This window comes from Motacilla alba, chromosome Z (genome assembly GCF_015832195.1).
Source record: "Motacilla alba alba isolate MOTALB_02 chromosome Z, Motacilla_alba_V1.0_pri, whole genome shotgun sequence".
Classification (NCBI taxonomy): domain Eukaryota; kingdom Metazoa; phylum Chordata; class Aves; order Passeriformes; family Motacillidae; genus Motacilla; species Motacilla alba.
The window spans coordinates 61,419,088-61,446,223 of NC_052046.1; the positions used below are offsets into that span (position 1 = coordinate 61,419,088).

The window sequence follows — 27,136 nt, forward strand, 5'->3', positions numbered from 1 at the left end:
ACTAAAATCCAAATATATATGTTTCTTGAGATATGTCTAAACATAATCAAAGCTGACAGAGCATGCTTATCATGTACCAACATACATTATGCAGTCCCCTCCCATATAATACCCATTTCACTGCTAACAATTTTTTTTCAACTAGAGCTTATAAAAAGCAGATCAGAAATAAATGCACATGAAATTTTATCCTTAAATTATACAGCCGATTAGAATATCTAGGATAACTTTTCCTTCAACCATTTTTCTTAATATGTTGAAATGCACTGATCTACAAACAATGACAGTTCAAGACTTGGGTGGGTGATTGCCCTTCCTTCAACAACACAGTCAGAGGGAAGGAATACAAACAGAAACAATACAAATACAAAACAAAAACAATACAAATCAGTATTTCTAAGTCAGCAAAGACCTCAGAAAACTCTTACTGTAACTCAGACCAGTTCTCTATTTAAAAAAAAGTCCAGAAAAATAGAAGTTGAAACAGTAAAAGAAAATCTACAGTACCTGTATGGAAGAATAAAGAAAATGACAACCAGATGGGTTACGCATGAACCAAAAAAAAAAAATAAAAATTGAAGTTTAATTTCATACTTCCCTAGAAGTACTATTTATATAGTACTTGTATTATTATTGTAGACCATGTGTCTATGGTACTAACAGAATAATGGTAATAATGCTTTCTTCAGTAGTCAGTAGGATTTTTAAAAGAATTCCAACTCAAATGAATGGAAGAACTGCTTGAGCTATCTCCCATCATGCCACCTTCTAGTGTTTAAAGGATGTGACCACAGTTTGTTGTATTGCTGTTATTTTCATGCAACAATGCCAACAGCTGTCAGGTAAAGAGAATCCAAAGAAAGAAGTTTCCTTGTTCTTTTTACAATCACTTGAAGTATATAATCTCACCATATAAATGATGTAATAAATTAATCTTTGCAGTTCGGCAATCTACCTTCATGCAGAAAGAGGACACTGAATGCATGCAGAGACCTCATTGCAAAATAAGTGATGCACACCCATTCCTCATTAATTCGGGTCAGCAGCAGAGGTTATGGTTGCACAATCAAACCTGTCTGGCATGGATGCCAGGCAGTAAAGAAGATGCCTAAGAAAACACTTTGCAGATAATGGAAAGAAACCACATACAATCTGCAGGACATTTCCAAGTGTATTATTTTTTAATGTGCAATGACAATGAGGGTGGAAAAAGCCTTTCAACATAATAAAACAACTTTAAATTATAGGCATTATTATCTTTAAGACAGCTATTCAGTGAGATTAAAAAACAGCACTTTATTTTGAAGAAAGCATTAAGAAGAGTTTGATAAAAATGTGTATTGGATTTGCATGGCTAGGTACTGCTAGCACCTAGCCATGCACCTGCTAAACACTGGCTTCTTTGAGCAGCTGTCAGAAGTTTTCCTATGTCCAGTAGAGCCAACACCAGCCAGACCCAGGACAGAATCCCTGACTGGTCAAGGCTGCACCAATCAAAAACAGTGGTAATGCCTCCGTGATAGGAGATTTAAGGCAGAAGGCGGGGGCGGGGGGGAGGAAAGTTACTGGGCAGATTAATTGTGGCTACAGAAGAGCAATGTGAGAACCTGTGAGAGGAACAACTCTGCAGACACAAAGCAGTGGAGAAGGAGGGGCCACAGACAGCAGAGCTGAGATTCCCCCGCAGCCCATGGTGCAGGCCATAGTGAGGCAGCTGTGCCCCTGCAGCCCACAGGGGATCACAGGGATGCAGAGATCCACCTGGAATTCAAACGGTTTTCAAGATATAATGCTCCTTTATTAAAAGGGTTTAGTGTGAGATCTCAAGAGCCAAGTGTTTAATAAAGCTTTCACTAACCTCAGTGTTTTCAGGATAAGGATGTTTATTTTGGCTTTTTTCTGCTCCACTTTTATTAAGAAATTGTGAAGACACGTTTCTGAATTAAACTTGCCTATATTAAAGCTAAATCCATTCAAACCACCGAAGCTGTGAAACTGCCTTTTTCAAAACTTTTGTCTGATGTTACTTACACAGTTTTAAGTAATGAAAAGATTTCCAGGAGTTCTACATATTCTGGAACTCAAAGCAAAATTAAACACCAGTAATCTTCAACATTAAAAAGGCTTGGATCTTACATCTCTGTTCTAGGATAAAAATCCCATAAAATATAAAATCTTTCTGCTGGAGAATCCCTATCAAACTTTCACCTCACTCTGCCAAGAATACCAGTGCATTTAGAACCTAACATGCTGGATATGTAAATAGTTCTCTATGAGTAAAAGCATCAGTTTTATTTTTTGTCACTCCTCAATTTCCTCTGTTTATGAACACTAAGACATAACAGCTTGGCACAAACAGTGCAGTACAGCAGGGCTGAAAACAAGGTAGAGTAACAATGTGAGGTTAATTGATGCAGAAAACGTTGCATCATACTGGCCATATGATTGCTGAAGTTTGTACTGCAATTCTTCTCTCAGAGTAACTGCGAAACCATAAAATGGTGTGTTCTACAAGCTTCTGAAAAATATGCTGGAAAAAACGGATTGCTCATGCTGAAAGAGATACAGCCATTCAGTCCTAGGGTATATACATATGACTGGCAGAATGGCAAGAATGCACTGATAGAATTAGTCCTGGCATAAAAAGTAACGGCTTCTCTCTAATCAAGGCCTGAATTCTGGGCATGGCATCACACCCAAAAGTGCTTCATGGTGTTTTACCTTCATAAAGCAAAAGTTGTTAATCCAGTCTTCTGTGAGATCACCATCACTCTTGGATACCTTCCTCTATAAACTCAAAGCAACAATGCAAAATGCATCATTAAACCAAAACAGGTAATACTCTGAATGCAATTACTTTCCTCTGGCTGATAATCATCAGGAATGTATTTTATGTGCATGTCAAAATCCTTCTGCCTGGCAGACTCTCAAGGTCAGTTACTAAATAGTCTTGATGTGTTAAGAGGGAAGAAGTCTCTTTCTAACTACAAAAGAAACATTCTACCCTATATTTGGTAACAAATATACTTCATCATCTAAACATAACACTTGGGAGGCAATTTTTGAAATTGATATATTTTTTCCTAATCTTGCCTGTGACAGTCTCTTCACTCTTTGGTTGTCCAGACAAATCCATCATATTCATAAAATGTGGTTTTGTTGTGGTTACTAACTCTTCAGCCTTTTGGCCATCTCTGTTCTCTTCTAACTTTCCTTTGTTTATAATACTGAAAACCTTGGGCACAAAATTGGTTTCTCTTTAGACTTAAATGGTTTCCAATGATACTGCTGGTATGCTTCACTAGCATTTGGGGTAGAATTAAATAACTGTTTGGTTTGAAATTTTTGGTTTGATATGTGTACTTCTTGGTAATACAGCCTTTCCCTGGAAACTTTGTTTACACTATTAACACTACAGTAGCTGATTGCAAGGAGTTCCAGTTAAGGATGTGAAAAATAAGAATCATTTTAGTCTTGTTATTCACTCTTACCTATATTCACGTTCTTGGAGTATTTCAACAGGATCCAGTCCTTGTGGCTTCTGGATAGGGCTAATGCGGTTCTGCTTCTGCTGCAGCTGGACAATGGGTGAAGGTTGTCCAGGCGGGGGCTGTGGAACAGAGGGCCCTGGCATGGTGGCAGCAGGCTGGGCAGCAGCAGGAGCAGGAGAAGGCCTCCCACTAGGAGCTGGTGCTGGAAGTTTTTGCTGTGCATTGGAGACACTCATATCTGGAGCCTGGCCTGAAACATGAACAGAACTGATTCGTAACATGAAATATGGAAAGCAGGAAGAAAATCAGGATGGCTTTCTGAAGACAAGACATGAAGGTAAGGTAAACATTCAAAATCACCAGAAAAGGCACACTGAGACTACACTCTGTTTTTTGAAACAGATATACTAAAATGCAAATATACCATACACTGCAAGAAATGCCCAAAAGAAAAACAAAACACATGAAATTTTATGATTAATGCAGTTTCTTTTGCTATTTCTGTGGACTTTTAATTCTAGTGTTACCAGAAATGAAACAGCTGTAGAACTGACTTCCTCCAAAGGCAAGACCTCATTCTGCCTCTTGTTCACTATCCTTACAGTTAGAAGAAAGCATCTAACCACAACTTGACAATAAACAGAACTAGGTCTGATTTTATACCACTACCAGAACTTGACAACCATATGAACATTATTACAACTGTATTTAGAAATACCTGCCAGACAAAAATAGCTTTTGTTTCACTATGATCTCCTATTAATTTTATTTATTTCAAATATCAGGAACTCAATTATTCTAATCACTTTGAAAAGCAACACCTCAGTTAACATGAAAATATTATCTGTCATTTACAATCACTAAAGGTCATAGACTTTGGAATTTCATCATGACAAGTTACCCATGCATTCAGATGTTCATGAATTCACTGTTAACAGACATTGCTAAAATAAAGATGCTGCTTAATTGTCTCAAGAGTCATAGTCACTTAAGCTAGGGAAAGCAACTTCAAAGTACACCTGCAATCTTGTAATCAACGGTAATTCAAACCAACATCCTGAAATATATAGAGATCACCATTTGTCATTCACACATTTGCATCAAACTCCAGAAAAAGAACTTGAGCACAAGCTGTAGATTCTGTATGCAGTTACACTGCATTTCAGCTTATGAGAAGGAAAAAAGCAAGCCCATCAAAAGCCTCTGTGAAACCTCAGTTCTCAGGGAACCTGGGAAGTTTAATGACTGTGCAATGAATGACAAATATATTAGAAGACATGGGAAAAAAGTTGCAGTGTTCATTTAATCTCAAAGACTGCACTGATCCTTCAAAGCAATTTGATTCCAAAAGAACAAAATATACAGAAGGAAACAGTGTAATTCTACCATGATTTGAAAACTTTTGTTACAGTAGCAAAGGCAAAAGACAAGCTTCCTGCAATTAAGCATACTCAGAACATAAACTATTTTATGCGTGTTCCTCAGAAAACGTGCAGATTTCACTCTGATTGCAAAAAGGTGCTTCATGTTCAGTCTGTCTAAAAATTGCAGTAATTTCATGTGGGTCTCTTCCAAATGAACAAAAGGTTAGACACTGCTTGATTAAAATCTTAGAAACAGTAAAAGTTACACTATTTTTCCTGCACAACTTTTTACCTTCCTTTTTACTTTTCCCCACACCTTTTTCCCACTATACCTTCAGTCCACGTTTTAGGGGTAATGGCAGTTGTATGTCCAGGCATCCCTGGTGCAGCCCCTGGTCCAGCAGCAGTGCCACTCATTGCATGTAATCCAATACCTGCAGTTTGACAGAGGAAAAATATTTGCTGAAACGCAAACTATTTCCAAGATTCAAAAATCATTGTTTTCTAGCATGCTAGTCTATTCAGGCAGGTAGTGCTTTTCTTCATTAAGTAAGGATTTAAGTGGTTTTTATCGTTAATAGATATAACTAGTGAAAGTAATACATATACCTAAAATGTTTAATGAAAAAAGCCAACTTCATTGATAGCAAAGCCATAGCCAAAATGAAGCGACATTATTAAAACCTAAGAAACAGTATCATCTTAACCCTTGATTCTAACACAAACTCAGTAATGGAAGTGATCAGAAACTAACAGGTTCAAGGTGTTTAATATAACAGTTTTCTTAGAACCAAAATGTGTTTGCTTACCTCACTGCAACATCTATCACCACTGTGAGAAAAAAGTAAGCACACTTCCTTTTTCTTATGTTTTGTACTTAACAGAACACTGTACGTGGTTTAGTTTCAACAATCTAAATAATCAGTCAACTCGGTCCAGATTATTTATCTACTTTCCTGCATAGCAACAGGAGACTGAAAATTCACCGTAAGAAAAACAAGGGGAATTGCTATCAGTGAAGTACAATTAACATTCAAAAACTGTCAAGCATACCAGGACAGACACAGTACTGCACAGTGAAATAACTTGTATTTCAGTTATTAGTATTCTATTTTGACAATATCCTATTAATAACAGATGTGTTTTATGCACTTGCTCAGGCTTAATACAGTCCCAAATTACAGCCCTGCACAGCACCCATGTCTTAATCTACCACAGGTAGAACTTTGAGAATTACCTAGGCAATGACTCTTACCAAAGATTCACTTACCAGACTGCCTGTTGAAGGCACTGGGAGGCTGCTGCTGTTGAATGCCAGGCAGGGTTCTCTTGCCCTGGACAGCAAGCTGGAGATTTTCTGGTAAGGGCTGACCCCTAGCCAGCATTTTGTATGCTAGAATTTGAGCCCGCAGCTGATGCAGCTGTGCAGGGCTGAAAGGGGAAGGCCCTCTGTTAGGCTGATTCATAACTTGTGGGTCTCCTGCTATAATGGGTCCTGGCTGACTGGGAGTCATCTGAGGTGGTGTTGGACCTCCTCCAGACATTGGACTGGACACATGCTCTGGTGCTCCCAGTGGAGATGGGTGTGGAGACATATAACCTAGAACAGGTAGAAGAATCATAAAGTTACCACTCTGCTAGTTAAACCCAAATTTGATCCAATTTTGTAACAGTACATAAAGTATAAAAGTGTCTTTCTCAGGTCTGGATAGCTGTAGCATTTTCTGCAAAGACAGAAGTGCAATCCAAAGTTCCCTGGGATATCAAGATAGCCTCAGGAGCTCTTCTTTGAGAAGAACTACAGTTATTTAGTCCAATAATTCCTAAACATAACAATTATCTGCATATTTGGAGTAAGACAAACTAAAACATGAAATAAAATACAGAAGCCTGGGGATACAGTGTTATTTACTAGAACTATGGAAAATGCTTATTTGTAGAACGTATGCAGTCCATATGAAGTCCACCTGGTTTATAGCTTAATAGCCTAAGTTTACTTTGAGGCACACACATCAAGGAATATCCACTTCTACAGGCCCTCTTTGCCAACACTCACCAACATACAGAAGTAGAAATAAATGGTATTCACTTTCCATGTAACTACTCCTTAGTTTATACAGATTAAAGGTTTGAGCCAGACAAACGTTTATGTTCAATACCTTTTGCCATTTGGATGCTCAACAACTTGGAACATCAACTGCAAGCACAAAAATCACATCTGAAGAAGCTGCAGAAGACTATGTCCAGAGGAACCACAGTTCTGAAATGAACAGTGCTTGTATCTTATTACACCACTTGAAAATGCAGTGGTTTTAATTCTGAATATTAATTAAATCTACTACATATTTTCTTGAGCTCCAAAAAGCACAACAGACAGCTCGTTTTTGGGGATTTTATCCACCAAGAGTGAAAAAGAGGTAACAATATTTACTCACTTCACTCTAGTACTGTGGAACACAAATAATCTTCTCACAAATTGGAAAAGTCTAACAAAATCATAAAAATCTTCTGGCTCATTTTCATTATCCATATTCATAAGCCAAAGATCGTATCTCCAAAGATCATGGCACAGTTCATGATTCTGTGACACCCAATGTACTCTTCTCACAGTTTTCCTGTCACTTTAAAGTAAAACTATATCTATTTTATCTATATGTAGTACAGATCAAAGAAGAAATTTTGCTTGCTCTTTAGCTTCACTGTTGTTACTGACCCTTCAGAAAAGGCAACATAGGCAAAACCTCAAAGTAGTCTCCACTTTTTATTCTCAACTCTGGGATGACAGGAGCTGTAAGTCACTAGAACTTGAACCAGTGAAGAGATCGGAGTGCCAAAGAACGGAAATTTGTGCTCAACTTAAATAAAGGTTGTAAATGTGTGAGACAGAAGAAAAAGAAGAAAGGATTTCAGGTCTCCTAAAAAAAAAAACCAAAAAAACAACAAAACAAAACAAACAAGATAGAAGTACAGTGGGGAAAGGGGAATTTGTGATAGGAAAAGACCAGACAAGACAGAAACAGACCAGGTTCAAACTAAAGATGATGATGGCAGGAAAAGAAGATTTTGGAAAGAATAAGAGAAGTTACACAGTTCAAGAGGAAAATGAGGGGAGAAGTTCAGAGAAAAGGAAGAAAGAGACATTAAAAAGTTAGAACTACTGGAGCTATATACTAGTTCAATACAAAAATTGTCTATACACCCCTTGTTAGTGATAAAAAGTATGATAAATAACTCAAGTTTATTCCACTTATCCATATTCTTCCACTAACTTACTTTTATCTCTTTATTATTTTAAAAGAGGGAAGCTACAAATCCCTCTTGCTGAGTACGCTGCTTAAAAAAAATACCCATCATACCACAACAAAACAAAAAAATATGCAATTGTATTACTGGTTTATACCATAAAGCGAGGTTTATTGCAATGTTTATCCATTATTACATTTCTAAATCTCGGGTTTTACTTTAAATGGCACCTAACTGGAATGACAGTTTTCTGAACTGCTTTTGAAAAAATGGTTTCTATCCCTCCTCAAGTTATACTGCCCAAGCTATAAATTCCTTAATGACTAATAGATTTCAGACTCAAGATCTTGAAATGCATCTGGACTACCAAGTTTAGAACAGTGTTCTAAGATGCTGAGTATTTGTTTTCAGTCCTAACAGTTCAAGCTGCCAAGTCTGTGACTAAGTTTCGCAAAGAAGAGTTTTCAAAAGCAGACATTTTTTGGTCTTTCCAATTATGTATTTATTACTTATACCTTCTCTCTTACTCCAAGCCCTCTGCATTAGTATTTTTAACAATGGAAAACTGTGCTTGGCAAGAGGAAGAATGAAAAAAATTTTCCATGAAGTCAGGAAAGACCAAATCCTTCCTAACTTCTTGTAAAGATGCTAAAATGTGGCATTTACACAATGTAATTTTTGTGATGCTACATGAAAATTTTTCTTTAAAATGTGAAAACTTTCATATTATGACACTGACAAAAGATACAGCAACAAGCCTGTCCTAAAAAAGTATTTATACTACTTGCTTTTTTCCTATCTTATTACACATAGACTCTAACACAGATAAGCACACACATGAGAACATCCCCTAAAATTGAGTATACCCACTATAACAGGACAATAGTAACCTCACAGTTCTGAACAAGACAGAAAATAACAGGAAAGGGAGGCCAAACAACTCTGTCTATAATTTTAAACTGTGGTAATTTCTAAGCTTTATCAGCTTTCTCCAGATTTTGTCTAACTGAGTTCTGAAAACCTCAAATGAGGGTGACTCCTAATCACTCTAATGCTGAATTTCCTTTCCCTTAAGTCCCATCAGAATTTCACTTACACAATTTGTAAACATTACTTCTCTGCTTTTACTGTGCATCTTTGAGGAGAGTCTTGCCTGTCTTTCCCATAATCCTTCAATGGCTCATAGAAGAGGCTGCATCAGAAACCCTTCTCAAGTCTTCCTAACTGTATGCATAATCAGAAATATATTTAATCCCACTTTGGTATCAACTTGTTTAGCAAAAACACAACACAGCATGTCATAAACAATGTATATTCTTTACAGTATTAACACTGGAAGAAATCCTAGTTCTAACACTTCTCCAAGTACTACTGTAGGACAGTGTGTACACAATGTTTCTGCTTTAAATGCTTTTTGTTTCACTTTAGATAACAGAAACAATAACATCTTTCTTTTCTGTTTTAAAGCTGAAAAATCAGAGTGCCAAAAGTTTAGACCCTTTTTTCATCACTTTTAATGCTATAACAAAATGGAAAAAACACCTGCTAATGAATTCAAAAACCTAGTAAAGATACAGAAAAAAATCAAAGTTTTAGCAGTCCAAACAATGGAATGTTCAACAGAGAAGTTTTGAACTGCCACTAAAATTTACTAAGTCTTAAACAATGGAAGTGTCTGAGGAACATACAGGTCACATCTTTATGCTAAAACCAACAGCAAAAGTATATTTGTACTTAAGAATGTGACTGTAAGAAAATTTTTGGATTTGGAAGATATAGACAGGATTGAAGAAATATAGCTGTGTAACTCACTGAACTATGACTTCAATCATCAATTGAAGTCTAAAAAACAAAGAAAAAGAATCAAGTACATCTCCACAACACACAGTACAAAAGCACAGTATTCTGGAACACAGTGAAAAGTATGTCCACATCAGATTGAGGCTACAAACTTTCTTAAGGCAAGCAAAACATAAAATTTCCCTCTCAGTAGTGTGGCCAGGGTTAACACCAGTTCTTGTGAAACTGAACAATGAAGAAAGAGAGGTCATGTGTGCAAGTAATTTACAACTAGGACTTAGAAAAATGGTTGAGAGGTCTTACACTGGCAGGCTGATAGATAAGGTGGCAGGTCTTTTCTCATCTTTAAAAGTCTGAATGAATTCAGAAAAGGAAGTGCAATTAAAGAACAGTAGGGACAATGAACATTACCTGTGAAGTAGCAGTATATTAGTGAATTCTAGAAGTTACAAAATGGTGTGTCTCTTTAAGTTCAACAAATACTGCATGACTAATAAAAACTAATATAGATCAAGTCCCAGAATTCCAAATTACTTCAGCCCTTATGTTTCCACCTAGAAATAGCAAGAAAAGACATCAAAACAATTCAAATTGCCCGGTATTTCACTGCTGTATCACAGCGCCTTCATTTAATTTTTACAAATCACAGAAAAACCACAGAAATTGTTTATTCCAATACATTTACGTATTTTATGAAGTTTTTATAATACAAGTATTTTATTTTATATAAATAATTGGCTTGTCTTTCCAATTTCTATCCAATCCCCTTCAAAAGTAAATTCTTACCATGATTTTAATCTGTTGGATAATTGTTTAAGAGCTTAACAATTTACAGTAAATTTCATACTCCTCATGTAAATACTGCAGAATTTACCACAGTTCACTCACAGCCAAGACAGTTTCTAGCCAAATTCAAAATCAGCAAGATGTAGTAAGCTTACTATTCAAACAGCTAAATATGAAGTTGGAGCAATGTATTTTCCACTCATTTAACCTGATAGCATCAAAACAAAGGCATTAAGACTAAACAGGGGCATCATTAAAAGTAAGTTCAAGAAAAGACAATCTGTCTCCAAAACTAGCCAGGAATGTTACCCTTTCTCCAATTTGATAGCAAGACTGGAAGGAGCAATTGCTGAGGAGAAAGATAACAACTCATAGTATTTCCCCCCATATATTAAAGTCAGACTTCTGAAAATCATCCTATTGCAGTACACAATAAAAATGTGATGATTTGTCTGAGCTAGTAAAACATTTTTTCTGCATGACTCCCATCTCACTGAGCACCAATAAAAAATAAACGGAGAAACTAAATAATAAAGTTGCATACCTTAACTTAGTAATTACTGTTGGTTAAAAAAATGCAAAAATCTCAGAACAGTAATTACCATACAACCAGTGAAAAGGCACTTAAGTAAAATTACACAGTTCTTGAAGACTTAGCTTTCAAATGTTTTTGACTTGCTCATCATTCATTTCACCTCAGAAACAGATAGTTAATTATTTCTTAACATAAGAACCATTACTTCCAAAATTCTGTATCAACTTTCTCTTGTTCATTCACAACTGTGCACTTGATTTACATAACCACATCTACAACTGCATGTGCAGTTGCCAATTTACTTCTAATTTATCACCCACATTTGAAAGCATATATTTTATAAAAAAATCTTGCTTTTGTACTTGAATACAAGTTTTTGCAAGACTTCCCTCTTTTACAAAATTACTAAAAAGAACTAAAAGGACTGCTATTGCAACATCTGACATTTAAATGAAATCTTATTTTGTGACCACTTCCCATTGTAAACTGCATACAGAAGGACAACAGCCTATGGATTCATCACAACTATTCCACACAGATTTCTAAGTATGGAAGCATTTTATGAAAACTATCCACCTTACCATTGTCAAAAAATTTAAGGACATTGTTTCCCACTCTAGCTTACCAGTCTTTCTCAGAATCTTGGAGTCTGTGAACAGGCAGATTTCTGTCAATAAGGGACTACTACAGCTACAATATTCTACCCAACTTTTCCAAAACAGACCAGTGACTCTTGACCCCTAAATAAGCTTCTCCTTTCGGTCTATGGGACAGAGGACAAAGACATGCAGAGCTGATTTAGCTTTTGTATGACACAAAACCTACCACAAACACTTGTAATCCTTGTTCCAAAGGTTAAATATCTCCATTAAGTAAAATACAGCTATTTGAATGCATTTTGAATTCAAATAGTTTGCAGGTAAATTTGCAGGTAGCAAAATACACTGCTTTTTTTTTTTTTTTTCCTTTAAAGGCTCCATCAATTACAAACCCTTTTACTGCCTGGGAATGTGCAGATTGATCAAGTTTTCTTTTAACTGTCTCATCAGATAAATTAAAAAATGGAGCTTAACATTCTCTAGGATAAAACAAACATACTGTTCTCAGCAGAACAGACTGGTTTTTATGATACAGTTTATACTACTACATAGCAAACTATTTTGCTCCTAGATGTGCATTGCTCTTGGCTGTACTAAATCTATGCTAGAAAAATAAGTACATTCTTCTCAGATTCTGATCAGCCTTTGTAACCAACTCATTTATTATTCACTGCTAAACCTGTGTTATATATAATTTTTATTTGTAGTGACTTCAAACTTTTTTCCAGATCATAAATACCTTGAACAGCACTGAACCAAAACAGACTTCTAAAAGAGTAGAAAAATCCACAACTGGATGATTATCTTCTAGTTACAGTTAAATTTACAATCTGTCATATAATTATCATAATATATTTAATGCAGATTATATTGATTTTACTTAGTGGTATCTTTGTCTTAAATCAGTGTATCATACAGTAACAAGCCAAGGAATTTTTATTACTCTACCAGGAAGACAAGATTGTGTCTATCATCATGCTACTGGCTTTAACAATGCACTGAGAAGCCCCATACATGGGCTAAGATCGCTCTCCCTGACAACTGTACAAATACTGTATCAGACCTGTGGACATTTAATGAAGGAATTTGCTTATGATCGCCACAAAAAATGATAGACTAGTTTGACTAGCATATACAAATAATATAATAGTATCATATTTACATAATACATAATAGTAAATTTGTCAGACTAAAGGCTGACTTTATGCAATTGAGACGGACTTGGACAGCTCAAGTGTGACAACATGAACTTCATGAGGTTTAACAAGTCCAAGTGCAAGGTTCTGCACAAGGGTCAAGACAAACCCCAGCAGCAACACATACTGGGGAATGAAGGGGTCGAGAGCAGCCCTGCTGAGAAGGGCTTGGGGATACAGGCGGACAAGAAGCTTGACATGACCTGTCATTGTGTGGTCACAGCCCAGAAAGCCAAACATGTCCGGGGCTGCATCCAGAGCCCCGTGGGCAGCAGGGCCAGGGAGGGGATTCTGCCCCTCTGCTCTGCTCAGGTGAGAGCCCACATGCAGTGCTGCATCAGCTCTGGGGTCCCAGCACAGGAAGGACATGGACCTGTCAGAGAGGATTCAGAGGAAGCCACAAAGTTGCTCAGAGGGATGGACCAGCTCTCCTGTGAGGACAGGCTGAGAGAGTAGGGGTTGCTCCCCCTGAGAAAGGTAGGTTCCAGGGAGACCTTACTGTGGCATTTCAATACTTGAAGGAGGCTTAAAAGAAAGCTGCAGAGACTTTTTAAAAGGACTGTAATTACAGGACAAGGGGGAATCGTTTTAGTCAATAAATTCAGACTAGATGTAAGGAAGACTTTTTTTTCAATGAGGGTGGTGAAACTCTGGCCAGATTGCTCAGAACAGTTGGTAGATGCCCCATCCCTGGAAACATTCATGGTCACTTTCAATGGGGCACTGAACAACTCTGAACAATGGGGCTCTGATCTAGTTAAACATGCCCCTGTTCACTACAAAAGGGTTGGACAGAATGACTCTTAAAGGTCCTCACCCAACCCAAACCATACTATGTTTCTATGATTCTGCGATTTTTCCAGAAAACTGTTCCTGATGGTCTGAATTAAAGACAACACCACAAAGAATTAAAAGAGAGACAATTTTTATTTTACCTACAACAGTATTTAATGACACATGGCCATTCTCCCTAAGCTTTCAAATTAATGGGGAAATTTAGGGTGATCCATTTCCTGGGGTTTTAGACTTATTCAGCTACTTTCCCTCAAATGCCTCACAAAAATATAAATTAGTGCATATTTATCTACTTCAGCTTGAGGACTACCCTCAATAAGCCATGACAAAAACAGATGTAGAACTAATGAGGTATCCTTTCTACTTGACACTTAAATTGTTAAAAATTGTACACAACCGTGTACTGTAAGCTCAACTATCAGACATCTATGAGGAGGTGAACATTATAGTAAGCCTTAGTTTCTACCATACCCAATTCATGACTTCAAGAGTTACCAGGCATCCTTCCATTGATTCTCAGAGAAGTCATACTGTCCTTTTGCCATGAGGGTGAGCATGGGTAAACTCTCTTCAACCACACTGCATATTTCCACAAAATTGCGAAAACACAAGTGTGCTACTTTCTCTAATGTCGTGGGAAATCAGATAAAAAATATCTAATAGGCTGACAGGTTATCAAGGAACCTGGTTTTCTACCGTGAACCTCTACACTAATGGCAAAAACCTACAAGTCTAGTAGATGGGACTTTACCCAGCAGGTATCAGAACAACATCAAATGCCATCACCACTTTTTTGTGGAAAAGACAGTTGTGTAAGAACAAAAAAAATGGAGACATAGAGCCAACAAAAGCTAAAACAGTCCTCTATAATGTAAAAAAAAAAAAGTATCCGGAATATCAGAACATCTGGAGATTTTTCTGACCAGTTCTTTTAAAAGCTGCTCCACATCATAACTCTAGTAATCTCTGTTTACATTGTAACACTTGCTGGCATACAAAAAAATAAAGTAGGAATCTGTAGTCTCTATCCTGACAAAGTTACTATTAATACTATCAATCATCTTTTTACAGTGAAAAATAACCTGGAAATCTGACCTGAGGCAGCAGAGAAAAGGAGAAAACAACTCAGAAGCTACTTGTATTTGAAGTATTTGCAAAGTATGCTCCTGTATTTTCAGTACATAATGTCTGAATTGTCTCATCTTCATCTTCAGACCAAATTGTCTGTTCATTTCATCCGAAGCAAAAGTGTCCTCTAAATGCAAAGACCAGCAAAATTTGTCTCTCAGATGATCACACTTACATTTTGTTGAATCAACAAAAGAGGAAGTTTTACCTGATTAAGAACCTGTCTCTGCAAAGTCAGATCTGTTTTACTTAATTGATACTGAAAGGTTTAATGAAAAAATATTACTTTCTAACTATCTGGGTCCCAGACACGGATTCAGCTGGCAAGTTACAGACTTGAGTTTCAGTCGCATACCACTGAAAAGCACAAAGAAGTTCAGGACCACCTCCTAACAGATCTGTACAGAGTATGTCACACCAAGAGCCTAATATCATTTGGGATTCTTCAGAAGTTGTTGTAAAATAATTAAGTGTGCAATGTAGAAAGCTTTGTTTGCTGTTGAACTGATTAATATTAGCAGGTGTTTCCAGTTAAATCTCAAAAATACCAAGCTGCTCATAGAATGCATAATGTTTGGTTTCAACCCAGAGGACACAAAGAAGGCACACAGCGATGTGTTAAAAGGAGTTTCTATCTTCTGGCACAAAAAACATTGGAAAGCACTTTGATCAGCACCTGATGATAGGAAATCATATTAAAATGTATTTACATTTACAGTAGCCACATAATTAGTAAGTTGGTGGGGTTTTTTTTAGAGATGCAAACTGAAATTTGTGATAGACTTGGCCCAGCCACAGACCTGAACCGTAGCTTTTCTCCAATACATGGCTAATGGATACTCCAGAAAGCAAAGTGATTCAGCTATTTGCCTTGTCCTGTTCAGCTTTTCCAAACAAAGCTGAAGGGAAAAAACTGGCAATCTCTGATATGGAATAAGAGGCACCAAAATCACAGGGCATGCACAGTATGGATGAACCTTGGCTATGCTGGTCCATTGGACTCTGAGGTGGACCCATTCCAGGATGAGGAGGTCGCATACTCTTCATGGAGCCACAATGAACATCTTCAACCATTCCTTTTTCATGCAAGCCATCAATAGACTGTGAAAACAAAATAAGTATTTAGAGAGAGATAGTATATAAATCCACTATAAAAATATGAATGACTAACTCAAAATCTAAACAAATACATGAAGATGAAAAACTTCTTTCAGCAGCCATTCAAAATAAAATAAAAACCAGGAACCGCTGCCCCTGAAATCACACATTTAGAGACGCATAGAACACTATTAGACTGCTTGTCTCCTGTTTCCTTTTTCCTTTTTTTTTCCTTATGAACTGTTTGGCAATGGCAGGGAGGCAAACTGTCCAAATACAAACATGTAATCTGTATTGGCCTCATATTACAAAGCAGTGTAACACACACTAACTTATGAAAGTAGAGCCGGTGGCTTAACTTGAGTTATTTTTAGCCCAAACTTTGCCCTTTCAGTCACTGTTTTACTGGAATGTCCCAACATTGTTTCTCTTCAAAACAAGGATGACATTGCAGGAAGTAACCTCTTCACGAACAAAAACAAGAATAGGCAGTCAAGGAAGGGAAAACAATACTTGTGCTCCCTACAGCTCCTGTCCCCTCATACACTCTAAAACTAGAGTTCCCATGGTACTTCAAACACAGAACAGTTCCAAGCGCTCTCCTTAGAGAGTGTAGAAAAGATAGCCTGGAATCTAAAAAAATATGCTGAAGGCATTCTGGGCACTGAAAAAGGCTCCATAATAAAAACTGAAGAGCTCTGAAAGTGAAAACAAGGGCAAAGTAACACTGGAAGAAAGACGTCCCAAGAAACAATGAAGTCTTCTATGAAAGCAAAACTCATATTCCTAACAATGGAAAGGATTAAGCTAATTAACTTCTAACTTAGAGCTCCATAAGGCATTGTATTAGGAAGGAAGAGACTGGCATCACTTACTTAGCCTCTCTCTACAGAAATACACGGCTCTGTCCCACTCTAACACATGCATGAATGCACACTAAATGCTGCTCCTGCAAACCCTACTGTGAATGGAGACCTCTTGGTCTGTTTTATCTAAATGCACATCTATTTATTGAGAATTCTTTTTAAAAAGAGAGTAAAGATAACTTATTCCAGTGGAAAATGTAGGGAGTTAATTAAACAAGTGTGCAGGAAGCTACATCAGCTCACAGAAAAGTGTCACATTTCTTATTTTTGAGTAATTTGTTGCACAAGACTAAATTTCAACAGAACTAAACGAAGGTCACCCTTTCTACAAAAGAAAAAATAATTCTAAATTTCAATTCATAAACCTGTCACATAAAATTTCTACTTTCAATTGCAATCATCAGATTTGACTGAAAACACCTTTAAACACACAGAATCTGTTGTTGTTATTCAGCATTTTTTAAGGATTTCACTATCATTTTTCTTATCAGAAGTTTGGGTTAAAAGGAGGAAAGTTATAGAAAAGGAAAAATTAGAACAGATTTTTCATGTTTAACCAAATCATTTAATTATCATAACAGTATAAAAACATTTGTGAAAAGAAATTATATCAGAAAAACACATATTACTCAAGAAGCTATTTTTAAATACAAGAACTTGGGATATGGAGTAGAAATGTAGGCAAAGATGACTGACACATTGAAAATAGTTCCACTCTGCGGACCAAGTAAATCCCAGTGCCCTTTTCTGAGGCATGAAGATCCCTCCCTCTCTCTTCACCTCTTAGAAAGACAGCCAGCGCAGAAGAGAACTCTCGCTTCACATTCTGTCTGCATGAGCTGACCATTACAGAAACCAAAACACCTATAAAGCTGGATGCATTCTTATTTTGTCATGGTTATGTGCTGGCTGCCATGGTATCTTTATGGCTACCAAGAGGAGGAGACTGGCTGGTAACTTGATCTGATTTCCAGAATAGAAGACTAGCTGTACATTTGTGGCATATGTAACTGCAGGGATTGGTTTCACTGCACTAATAGGCGGCAACCATGAAACCTCTGGGAATGCAAACAGCTCGGATGGGAGTAAGAAGGCACACAGCATGCATACATCAGAAGTACCAGCATAAAGAACATGGGCAAAGGAGTTGTCAGTTTAAAAAGAGCCACAGAGAAAAGAAAAGCAAGTATGCGGCCTTTGACAGAGGAAATTTTTTAAAAAATCAAACAGGAACAGAGAGGTAGTGACATGACTATACAAGAAAACTTCAATTCAAGGCATGCTTCTCTGGAGATAATTGATCAAAAGAACAGATTTTTGCAAAAAAATGTATTATTAAAAAAACACAGACACAAAAGCAAGTGTAGCAAATTGAAATGTTTCAAGTCTAATGGAAGGGAGACTACATATATAGCAAGAAAGGGGTTTGCATCTGTGTATTTGCTTATGTGGTGAAAAAACTAAAAACTAAATTCATTAGAACGCATAAATCAGCTTTTTACTAGCAAAAATACAAAAGATGAAGATGGCATAAACTTCTATGAAGTTAAAATTAGTTTTAATGATTACATAATTGCTAATGTATGCAGAGACTGGTGCGTCCAAGAATGTATTTCATATAAAAGAACCTTACTGGCTATGAAAAAAGCGTATACAATAGGAAGCACAATTCAGCAGAGGACAGCAGTGGACTACAAGAACTGAGGAATAGTTCTTTTTGGCAGCTTTTCTAAATCACTGTACAGTTACAGAGCTAGAGGATAACTCTAAATTTATGCAACAGGTTAAAAATTACAGAGGGTATCTAAACACAACGTAATTTCTGTAAATCCTTCAGTCCTCTGTAAGTTATTAAAGCTATCTTCCACAAAAACGTTGCTGGGATAAGTACCCTATACTACCAATAAAGCACTACTATCACAATGCGGTACTCTTTTTGTTTAAGTGTTCTAATATGACAGTACAGAAGGGAAACAAGAAGTTGAGACATACTCAACTTAAGAGTAGAAATTACAATTTTGATTGGTCCCCATAAGCAAGGAAATAAGTACTGAATAGGCCAAACACACAGTGCTTCTAGAAACAGAATGAGGGATGAACTATCAACTGTAGGCTACCTATAGACTTGGCAGATTTACATTATGTCTAATGCATAAGGAAAATTTTGCCTACAGTACTTTTGTTCTGAATTTAGCAACTAAGGTCTTCTCACAGATGCATCACAGTTTGACCTATTTTCAGGTAAACTGTGATATTACAATGTCTAGGGTGTTTTTGTTTTAATCCACCTTCTTAAAAAACCATCAAGCAAAAAAACCATCCAGCAAATCAAAGACTGAGTACCACACTAGTTTTCTTGTAGACCATACAGCTTCTAAAACAACAGAATTACACAGGGTGAACAACAGTGCGTTGTCATGTAACTGCCACATAACTACACAGCATAACTGAATGCATCCCTGATGGACATCCAGTCTGACTGTAGTTTTTGCTGCAGGAATTAGTAGTTTTTGGACACCAATTCCATTAATCTCTAAAAAAAAAAAAACCACAAAATCACTGTTTTACATTAAGTTCTCTGTTGATTTTTCAAGGTTGGCAACACTCCCTTTCTTTTCTAATAATGTAGACGCAAACAACAACAACAACAACAAAAAATGCAGGGAACATGCCTAGTGATGTTGCATGCTGTAACTTCCAGGACCATGACAGAAATACTTTGATTCTCAGAATGTTTAATGTGCACAGATCTGTTACCCATTAACATCCGAAACATGAAATCATTTGCCTTCTGTTTTAATGGAACATCTGAGTGAACAACTAACATATTTAGTAAAAAATACTGTATTTCTGAAGAATTTTTTCCTTCCCTCAAATTTTACCTCACTCACCCAAACCAGTAATATTCCCCATGACATCACTCTAATTATTCCACAGTCAGCAATAATTTACAGTACATCCTATTAACAAATTCACAAAAGGAAGTGATTATGCAGCAGGTTACAATTAAATGGAAGAGAAAATAAACCAAGAGCTCAGAGTACTTCATCCATCCCTTAAGTGAGCACCATGCAACTTAACAGGCTACAATGTTGTCATAACTGGAAGTTAAGCAGCTAAAATCATGTGGTCCAGCTAGCGCATAAGAAGATAATAGAAGGCTGTATCATAGCATCGTGGAATGGCTTGAGATGGAAGGAACCGCAAAGATCATCAAGTTCCAAACCCCTTGCAGTGGCAGTCTCTAGACCAGGCTGCTTCAAGTCCCATCCAAACTCGCCTTGAACACTTCCAGTGAAGGTACGCCGACAGCTACTGTGGGCAACCTGTTCTAATGCCTCGCTATGTTCACAAGAAAGAATTTCTTCCCAGTATCTAATCTAAACCTCCTGTCTTTCAGTTGGAAACCATTCCCCATTTTACCTGTCCTTTAAAAAGTCTTTCTACACCTTTCTTGCAGGCTCCCTTCAGGTACTGGAAGGCTGCAATGAGGTCACTTCAAAGCCTTCTCTTCTCTAGGCTGAACAAGTCCAGTTCTCACAGCCTTTCCTAACAAGTGAGGTGCTCCATCCCTCATTCAGCTTGGTGGCCTCCTCTGGACTCACTCCAACAGGTCCTCATTCTTCCTGTGCTGGGACCCCAGAGCTGATGCAGCACTGCAGGTGGGCTCTCACCTGAGCAGAGCAGAGGGGCAGAATCCCCTCCTTGGCCCTGCTGCCCACGGGGCTCTGGATGCAGCCCCGGACATGTTTGGCTTTCTGGGCTGTGAGTGCCCATGGCTGGGTCAGGTCCAGCCTCTCACCCACCAGCATGCCAAGCCCTTCTCAGCAGGGCTGCTCTCCATCTTTTCATCCTCAGCCTGGGCTGATACTAGGAGCTGCCCCAACCCAGGTGCAGCACCTTGTTAAAACACTGGACCCACTTCTCAAGCTTGTCCAGGTCTTTCTAGATGGCATCCCATCCTTCAGACATTGTCTGCACCACTCAGGTTGGTATCATCTGCAAACCTGCTCAGTCTCCCTGCCTATATCATTAATGAAGACATTAAGTAAACTGGTCCCAATACCGACCCCTGAGGAACACCACTTGTCACTGGTGTCCATCAGGACTCTGAGCCATTGATCACTACCCTTCAGGTGTGACTGTCCAACCACTTTGTTATCCATCTAACAGTCCACTCATCAAAACCATCTCTCTTCTCTCTCCAATCTAGAGTGTTGTCTCAAGCGCTTTATCAATTAAGACTAAAACCATGTTACCTCACTCTGCCCCAGAGGAGCTTCTATGTGGATGCAGAAGAAAAGTAAGATTAGGGCAAGGAAGGTAGCAATGCTTTCTTTTAACATCTTTCAGCTTCCAAGTATTTCTTCCACAAGATTCTCTGAGGTTGTTACAGTTTGTCCATTTAGCAGTATCGCTGACAGAACTTCTTAAGTATTCCTTCTTAAACATAGCTGTGATTCATTGAAGATACACTTCAGTAAAATCTGGACCTATATTTTGCTGGAAATTTGGTTGATAGTCCTTAAGAAACCAGCAAGAAATGCAGTTAATTTATTGCTTCTGTCAAAACTGCATTATGTAAACTAATATTAAATTTTCCCATGGAAAGGTCCTCTGGTTACTAAGTGAATATACAATCCTTAATTTTCATAACAACAGCATACTTTAGGAATTATGATTTATTAATATAAATTTGTTTCAATCAGTGTTTTAGCTATTGATTGATCTTTTGGATTTTTTAAAGCTTTTTGCATTATATTACCATTTGTAAGCTAGTCATACATCTAACACAGAAGAAGTTGTTTCACTTAAGCATGTGAATTTTAAAAGGAAGAGCTACATGCCAGTGCATACATGAGTATCCCACAAAGCAATTGCATAACTGGGGCACTTCTGGTGCAATCCCCCATTTTTACTGCATTTCATTAAAAAATAGTGCTGTGATATACCATGGCTTGAAAGTCAACTTATTTTATACAGTACTAAGCAAAAAGAAAATGTTTATTTGGGCCAGCTGCAGGTGGCTTACCAGTTTCTTAACTTCACTGAACAACACTCCAGTAAGATTCGCAAAATAATCTAGAGGCACCCTTCTACAGCATTTCTTAGACCCTTCTAACGGTTATCCCAATACACTATTTCTGGAGTTGCAGAGAAACAGACCTAAAAGCCTAATCTAGACTGAAAATTAAGTAAGATTTTATTTCCTTTTTTATTTTTTTCACCTGTATCAGCTCAACAGACCCATTTTCTAGGTCAATCACACACATGTGAAGACATGCTGGAACCTCTGAAGTAGAAACCTAAAAGACAACAGCAAGCCGCTGCTAGTAAAATAAAGACTTGTGAAATCACAGTCTTTATTCCATTAGCAGAATCAAGGTATAGAAAAGGTAGAGTAATTTACTGTGACTATACTGAATCACCATCTTTGAACTGGCTATCCAGACTATTTGTGGCACATTTTTCAAAATATTTCAATGCCATCTCAATGGGAGAATTTCTGCTCTGGCCCACAGAACCTTGTGAGATGCTCTCTGAAGTCTCTGAACAAATGTTGTGGCATGACATTTGTTGGTTTGTTTCAGCCAGGACTGACTGCCTGATGTAACAGTATAACAGGATACATCAATTAAAAACATAATGTGTGAAGCATTCAGCTGTTCTACATAAAATTCCTGGTGCTACCTTCTTCTTCTACAGGTACAAGAAAAATCAAAAGGAATGAAGGATGGCTGGAAACCAGAACCATGGCTACGAAGAGTCTGGTGACAGAGTTCTGAAAAGCTGGGCTGTAAATGATCCCACAAACAAAAAAAATGCCAACTGCAAATGTCTAATCTGGCTAACAGCTAAATCAGATACCTCAAGATTCAAATGCAAAGGTTGTAGTTACTGCACATACTGACCTCTCAGAGATTACAGCAGGCCAGTGCAAATGGAAAGCTGGATCACAGCCTCCTTCACATCAGCTAGTCTTTGTGTTATTAAAATATTTTTAGTTCTTCATGTAAAATATGGTAATGTCATGTCCCTGCTGATTGGATATTATTTTAATGAATGAAACTGATCCATATGTGAGAGCATCACAATGAGGATGTAATTTCAAGAGGAAAATTAAAACATGTTTCTATTACTTTAAAACAGTTTTTTATTGTAAGTTTTTCTCTATGTGCATGAAACAATACCCAGTGGAACCAATGATAGCTGCCAAAATGTTTTTAATATCTTATCTCTGTAAGCTGCTACTACATATTTCTGAGTAGAACATCAGTGCAATCAAAATTATTCTGGGTTCTAGATCTCTGGTATACAACCAAATAAAAATGACAATACATAAAGAAACTGTACTCACAAAGGAATTTCCACACAGGCAAGTATTTCGTCAAAGCAAAAAGCATTTAATGATACTCTAAGCACACACAGTCTAAGCACAGAGTCTAATTTTAAGTGTGTAACAATAACCACAGAAGTACAATTATTGGCATGTTCTACATGATATGTCATCATGATATGTCATATGTTTTATATTCCTTTGTAAGATGGAGTCCTTATAAAATAACTTGAAAGTCATGATTTTAACCACATTTTCAATATGCAAGAGTAAATAAATTTGTAATACAAATCCTTTAAGGTGCATTAAGTTTGTTTTGTTTTGGTTTTTTTAAGAAAAAGAACAATAATTTCATTCAAAATTAAAAACCACCCCAGAAAAAAACACATGCTACGTCCAAACAGACAAGAAGAAGAGCAAGAAAAAAAGTGCTTAGAATGGTGTGCCTTAAAGTTTTAACACTATCTTTCAGTTTTTTTCTCCCTAGCAACATCTGTCTAACTGGAAAATACAATTTACAAATGAAGGTTTCCAAACTAACTATACTCCAAAGTAGTCTACTAAGAACAAGGACGCTGTGTTTAATCTGATACACGAATAATCTTTAGTAATAAAAAAAGAAGTAAGAGTGTAGCTGAAGTTCTGCAGGTGATGTGTAATAGCAGTTAAGCAGGTCTAAATGTAGAGTTTAAGTAACTCTTTTCATTAGTAGAGAGAACTTTATGGAAAAAAGGTTTACTTGTCATAAACTATTACCTTATGCATTTGATGCATGCCTTCCTGTGGATAATCTGTAGGCCCCATTGCTGGCATTGGATGTGGGACACTGGGCGGACCAGGACTTGGCCCCATCATGCTGTGAACGGAGCCAGGAGATGGCCCTGGTCCTGGGCTAGGTCCCAGAATCGGTCCAGGTGAAGGTCCTGGTCCAGGGGAAGGGCCAGGATGAGGCATGGCACCAGGGTCTGTAGGCGTGGACATCTATTTTCTGTCTCCTTTTCAATTAGCAGAATAGCTCTAATAACAAAAACAAAACAAAACAAAAACAAAACCACAATTTCTATGTGACATTAGGGGTATGGCAAAAAATTTAATAAAATCAGTTGTTACACACACACACACACGCGCGCGCGCACACATACATAAATACACATGCAAGCTGTCACCAGAAAATGCTTACACAGTCCTTAATGTTGCCCATTAGTTTGACCCTCCTTCTACAAGCCCACTAGAAAGATAAGGATCCTGATAATTCCATCAATTTCTGGACGTTTGTATGGTACCCACAGAACAAAGCAGCTGGTGTGCTATGAGAAACATCTACCAGAAAAACAGTTGAACCGGCTTGCTATCACCAGACGCGTCATGTGGGCCAAGCACAGTACAGTAGTTACTAAAAGCAGGAAAGAGAGCAGGGCACCTCTGTAACCTATACGTTAAAAAATCTTTTCCTAAACAGCTGTGACTAGCCTGAAATTTGTACTTGTAAAATTCATGGTAATACAGTGAAAACATTAAAAAGGATTATTAAGACTATTATTAAGACTATTTTCAGAACTTTTTTTCACTTGCCCAAGAGCACTGAGACATACATGGAGCCACCAGCCTGCCCTGGAGTGGCTGAGTGGGCAGAGCCAGTAGTGACAGCGACGGGTTGGAACACAGCCTTACTGCTCCCAACCAACCTTACCGAGGCAAACAGCTCCAGTGTTGAGACATGGACTACAGTGAGCACAACTGGAGCCAGGGGAACCACAGGGGAGCACTGACACCCACCTGGGACTGGCACCTTGCCCTAGAGCAGCCGACCAGGCATGAGTGCAGCCAGCAAGGACGGCGGCTGTTCCAATGCTCTCTAATGGGGTCCTAGCGAACGTGACCAGGGCACACTGGCTGCGCTCCCATATGACCATTTGAGAGCAGCCAGCAGAGGCAGTGAACAGACCCAGTAGCTGGAGAAGAAGGGCGTTCTCTTATTAGAGAACCATACCTCAGGTATGGTTTTCTGACATGCTACAGAGCTCACTCCCCCTGAACTCACTGCATCAGCCATGTCAGAAGCCTTCAGCCAGCTAGACTATCCATTGGTAGTCTCTTCAGGACTCAGGCTGCCAGGAGTACCTGATGCCTCTCTATAAGGCTGGGGCTGACCGTCACTCCTGTCACAGAAGGTGTTAATTTAGGTGAGCTGTTGCCAGGTTAAGGAGTGAACAGCCTGTGCAGTACTCATGAGAATGAGTGAGAGATTGACAGGTTATTCTCAATGAGTCTCATGAGTCTCAAACGTCCACTGAAGAGAAGGTGGACTCAGAACCCTACCAGTAGCAGGAAGGCAGAGGTCTCTTGAACACAAACACTGGAAACTAGCCATTGGTCACACTAGCCAGAACACTCTTCCTCCTGAAAACCTGAAGACAACAATTAGGACTGGTACCATTTACAAGAAGTATGATGCCCTGGAATGGGCAGGACAGTCAACTGATGAGGTAGACGAAGATCCTTCTGGGATGAGGGAACCATGTGGAGCAAGACAGCCTGCCACCCTCATCACAACTGCCCCTATTAATTAAAGAGAAGGGTAATTGATACAGGTGACTCCCTTCTTAAGGGATGTCTGCTGTGCAGACCAGACCTGCTATGCTGACCAGACCCAAGCCACAGGGATGTCTGCTGCTTCCCAGGGCATGTGGCTCCAAAACTGGATGTCATCAGCAGAATCTGCGTTTTTTGGTTTTTTTTAATCACGGTATGGTCTATACAACAGCTGGTGTACTGATAACTGAAGGGATGTACCTTTTGCAGAGTGGAAAAAGGATTCTAGCACAAGAGCTAGCAGGGCTCATTGACAGAGCTTTGAATGAGACTGGAAGGCAGGAAAGAATAAAACCAGGCTTCCCAGTGATACGCAATGGGATGGCACACCATAACTTGAGGAAGTGAGATCACCTAACCTGCTTCATGAAGTGTAGGCTACAATGAACTACAAGCATGAGAAAGGAGCAAGGGGAAGCTTTGGCCCAGTGCCAGAAATATGTGACATCACTGACATGAACAAAACTCAGTGGGATGAGTCCTGTGACTAGTGTTCCACGCTGGATGCTTACAGGCTCTTCAGGAGGGATAGACAGGACAGGTAAAGTAGGGGTATAGTATCATTTATAACAGAGGGACAAGAATGTAGGGAGCTTACCACTGGCAATAGCAGGATTGAGACACTATGGGTTAAGATTAAGGTATAAGTAATGAATGTCATCATGGGAGGCTGCTACAGATCATACAGGCACAACAATGAGATCAATTCCTCAGGCAACCAAGGGAAACCCTCAAATTTCTCCTTATGGCGTAATTCAACCTGCCAGATGTTAATTAGGAGACCACACAGCTGGCACAATCAAGTCCAGGAGATTCTTAAAAACACTTGGATGCTACTTCATGGTTCAAGTACTAAGACAGCTGGCTAGGAAAGATGCTTTCCTTGATTTCATACTTGTTAACAGGGAGGGTCTCATGAGTCACATGGTGACTGGCACCATTCTTGGCCTCAGTGCCCACGAAGTAATCAAGCTCAAATCTCTTGACAGAAGGAAAAGCGCCAGCAAAACCTCCACTCTGGACGTGAGGAGAGCAGACCTCAGGCTGCTCAGGGAACTGGTCAGTAAGGTACCCTGGGAAAATGCTTCTGCAGGTGCTGGGGTCTGTCAGTGCTGGTCACATTTTAAGCACCATCTTCTAAGGGCATAGGAAGAGGCAATTCCCAAATTCCAGAAGTCAAGCAGGTGAGGCAGAAGATGGCTTGGCTGAGCAGGAATCTTCTTTGGGAGGTAGAGGCAAAAAAAGAAGATTTAGGCTCAGCAGAAGCAAGGTCAGGTGACGTGGGAAGATTACAGAGATGCTGCCA

The 27,136-nt window shown here is 38.4% G+C and overlaps 1 protein-coding gene across 7 annotated transcripts in view; it reads right to left on the minus strand.

Annotated features, from left to right (window-relative positions):
* SMARCA2 (SWI/SNF related, matrix associated, actin dependent regulator of chromatin, subfamily a, member 2) overlaps positions 1–27,136 on the minus strand; it is a 118,143-nt gene that overhangs the window by 80,727 nt on the left and 10,280 nt on the right. For 5 of the 7 annotated variants that reach the window (XM_038125061.1, XM_038125056.1, XM_038125060.1 and 2 more), the window contains exons 2-6: positions 23,995–24,255; positions 15,915–16,038; positions 6,126–6,455; positions 5,188–5,289; positions 3,492–3,741 (exon numbers count right to left, since the gene is read on the minus strand). In XM_038125061.1, the coding sequence (XP_037980989.1) occupies positions 3,492–3,741; positions 5,188–5,289; positions 6,126–6,455; positions 15,915–16,038; positions 23,995–24,219 (1,031 nt within the window). In that variant the 5' untranslated portion in view covers positions 24,220–24,255. Of the gene's footprint in view, positions 1–3,491; positions 3,742–5,187; positions 5,290–6,125; positions 6,456–15,914; positions 16,039–23,994; positions 24,256–27,136 lie in introns of those variants that run through there. The other 2 variants (XM_038125057.1, XM_038125062.1) reach the window with 2 other exon arrangements.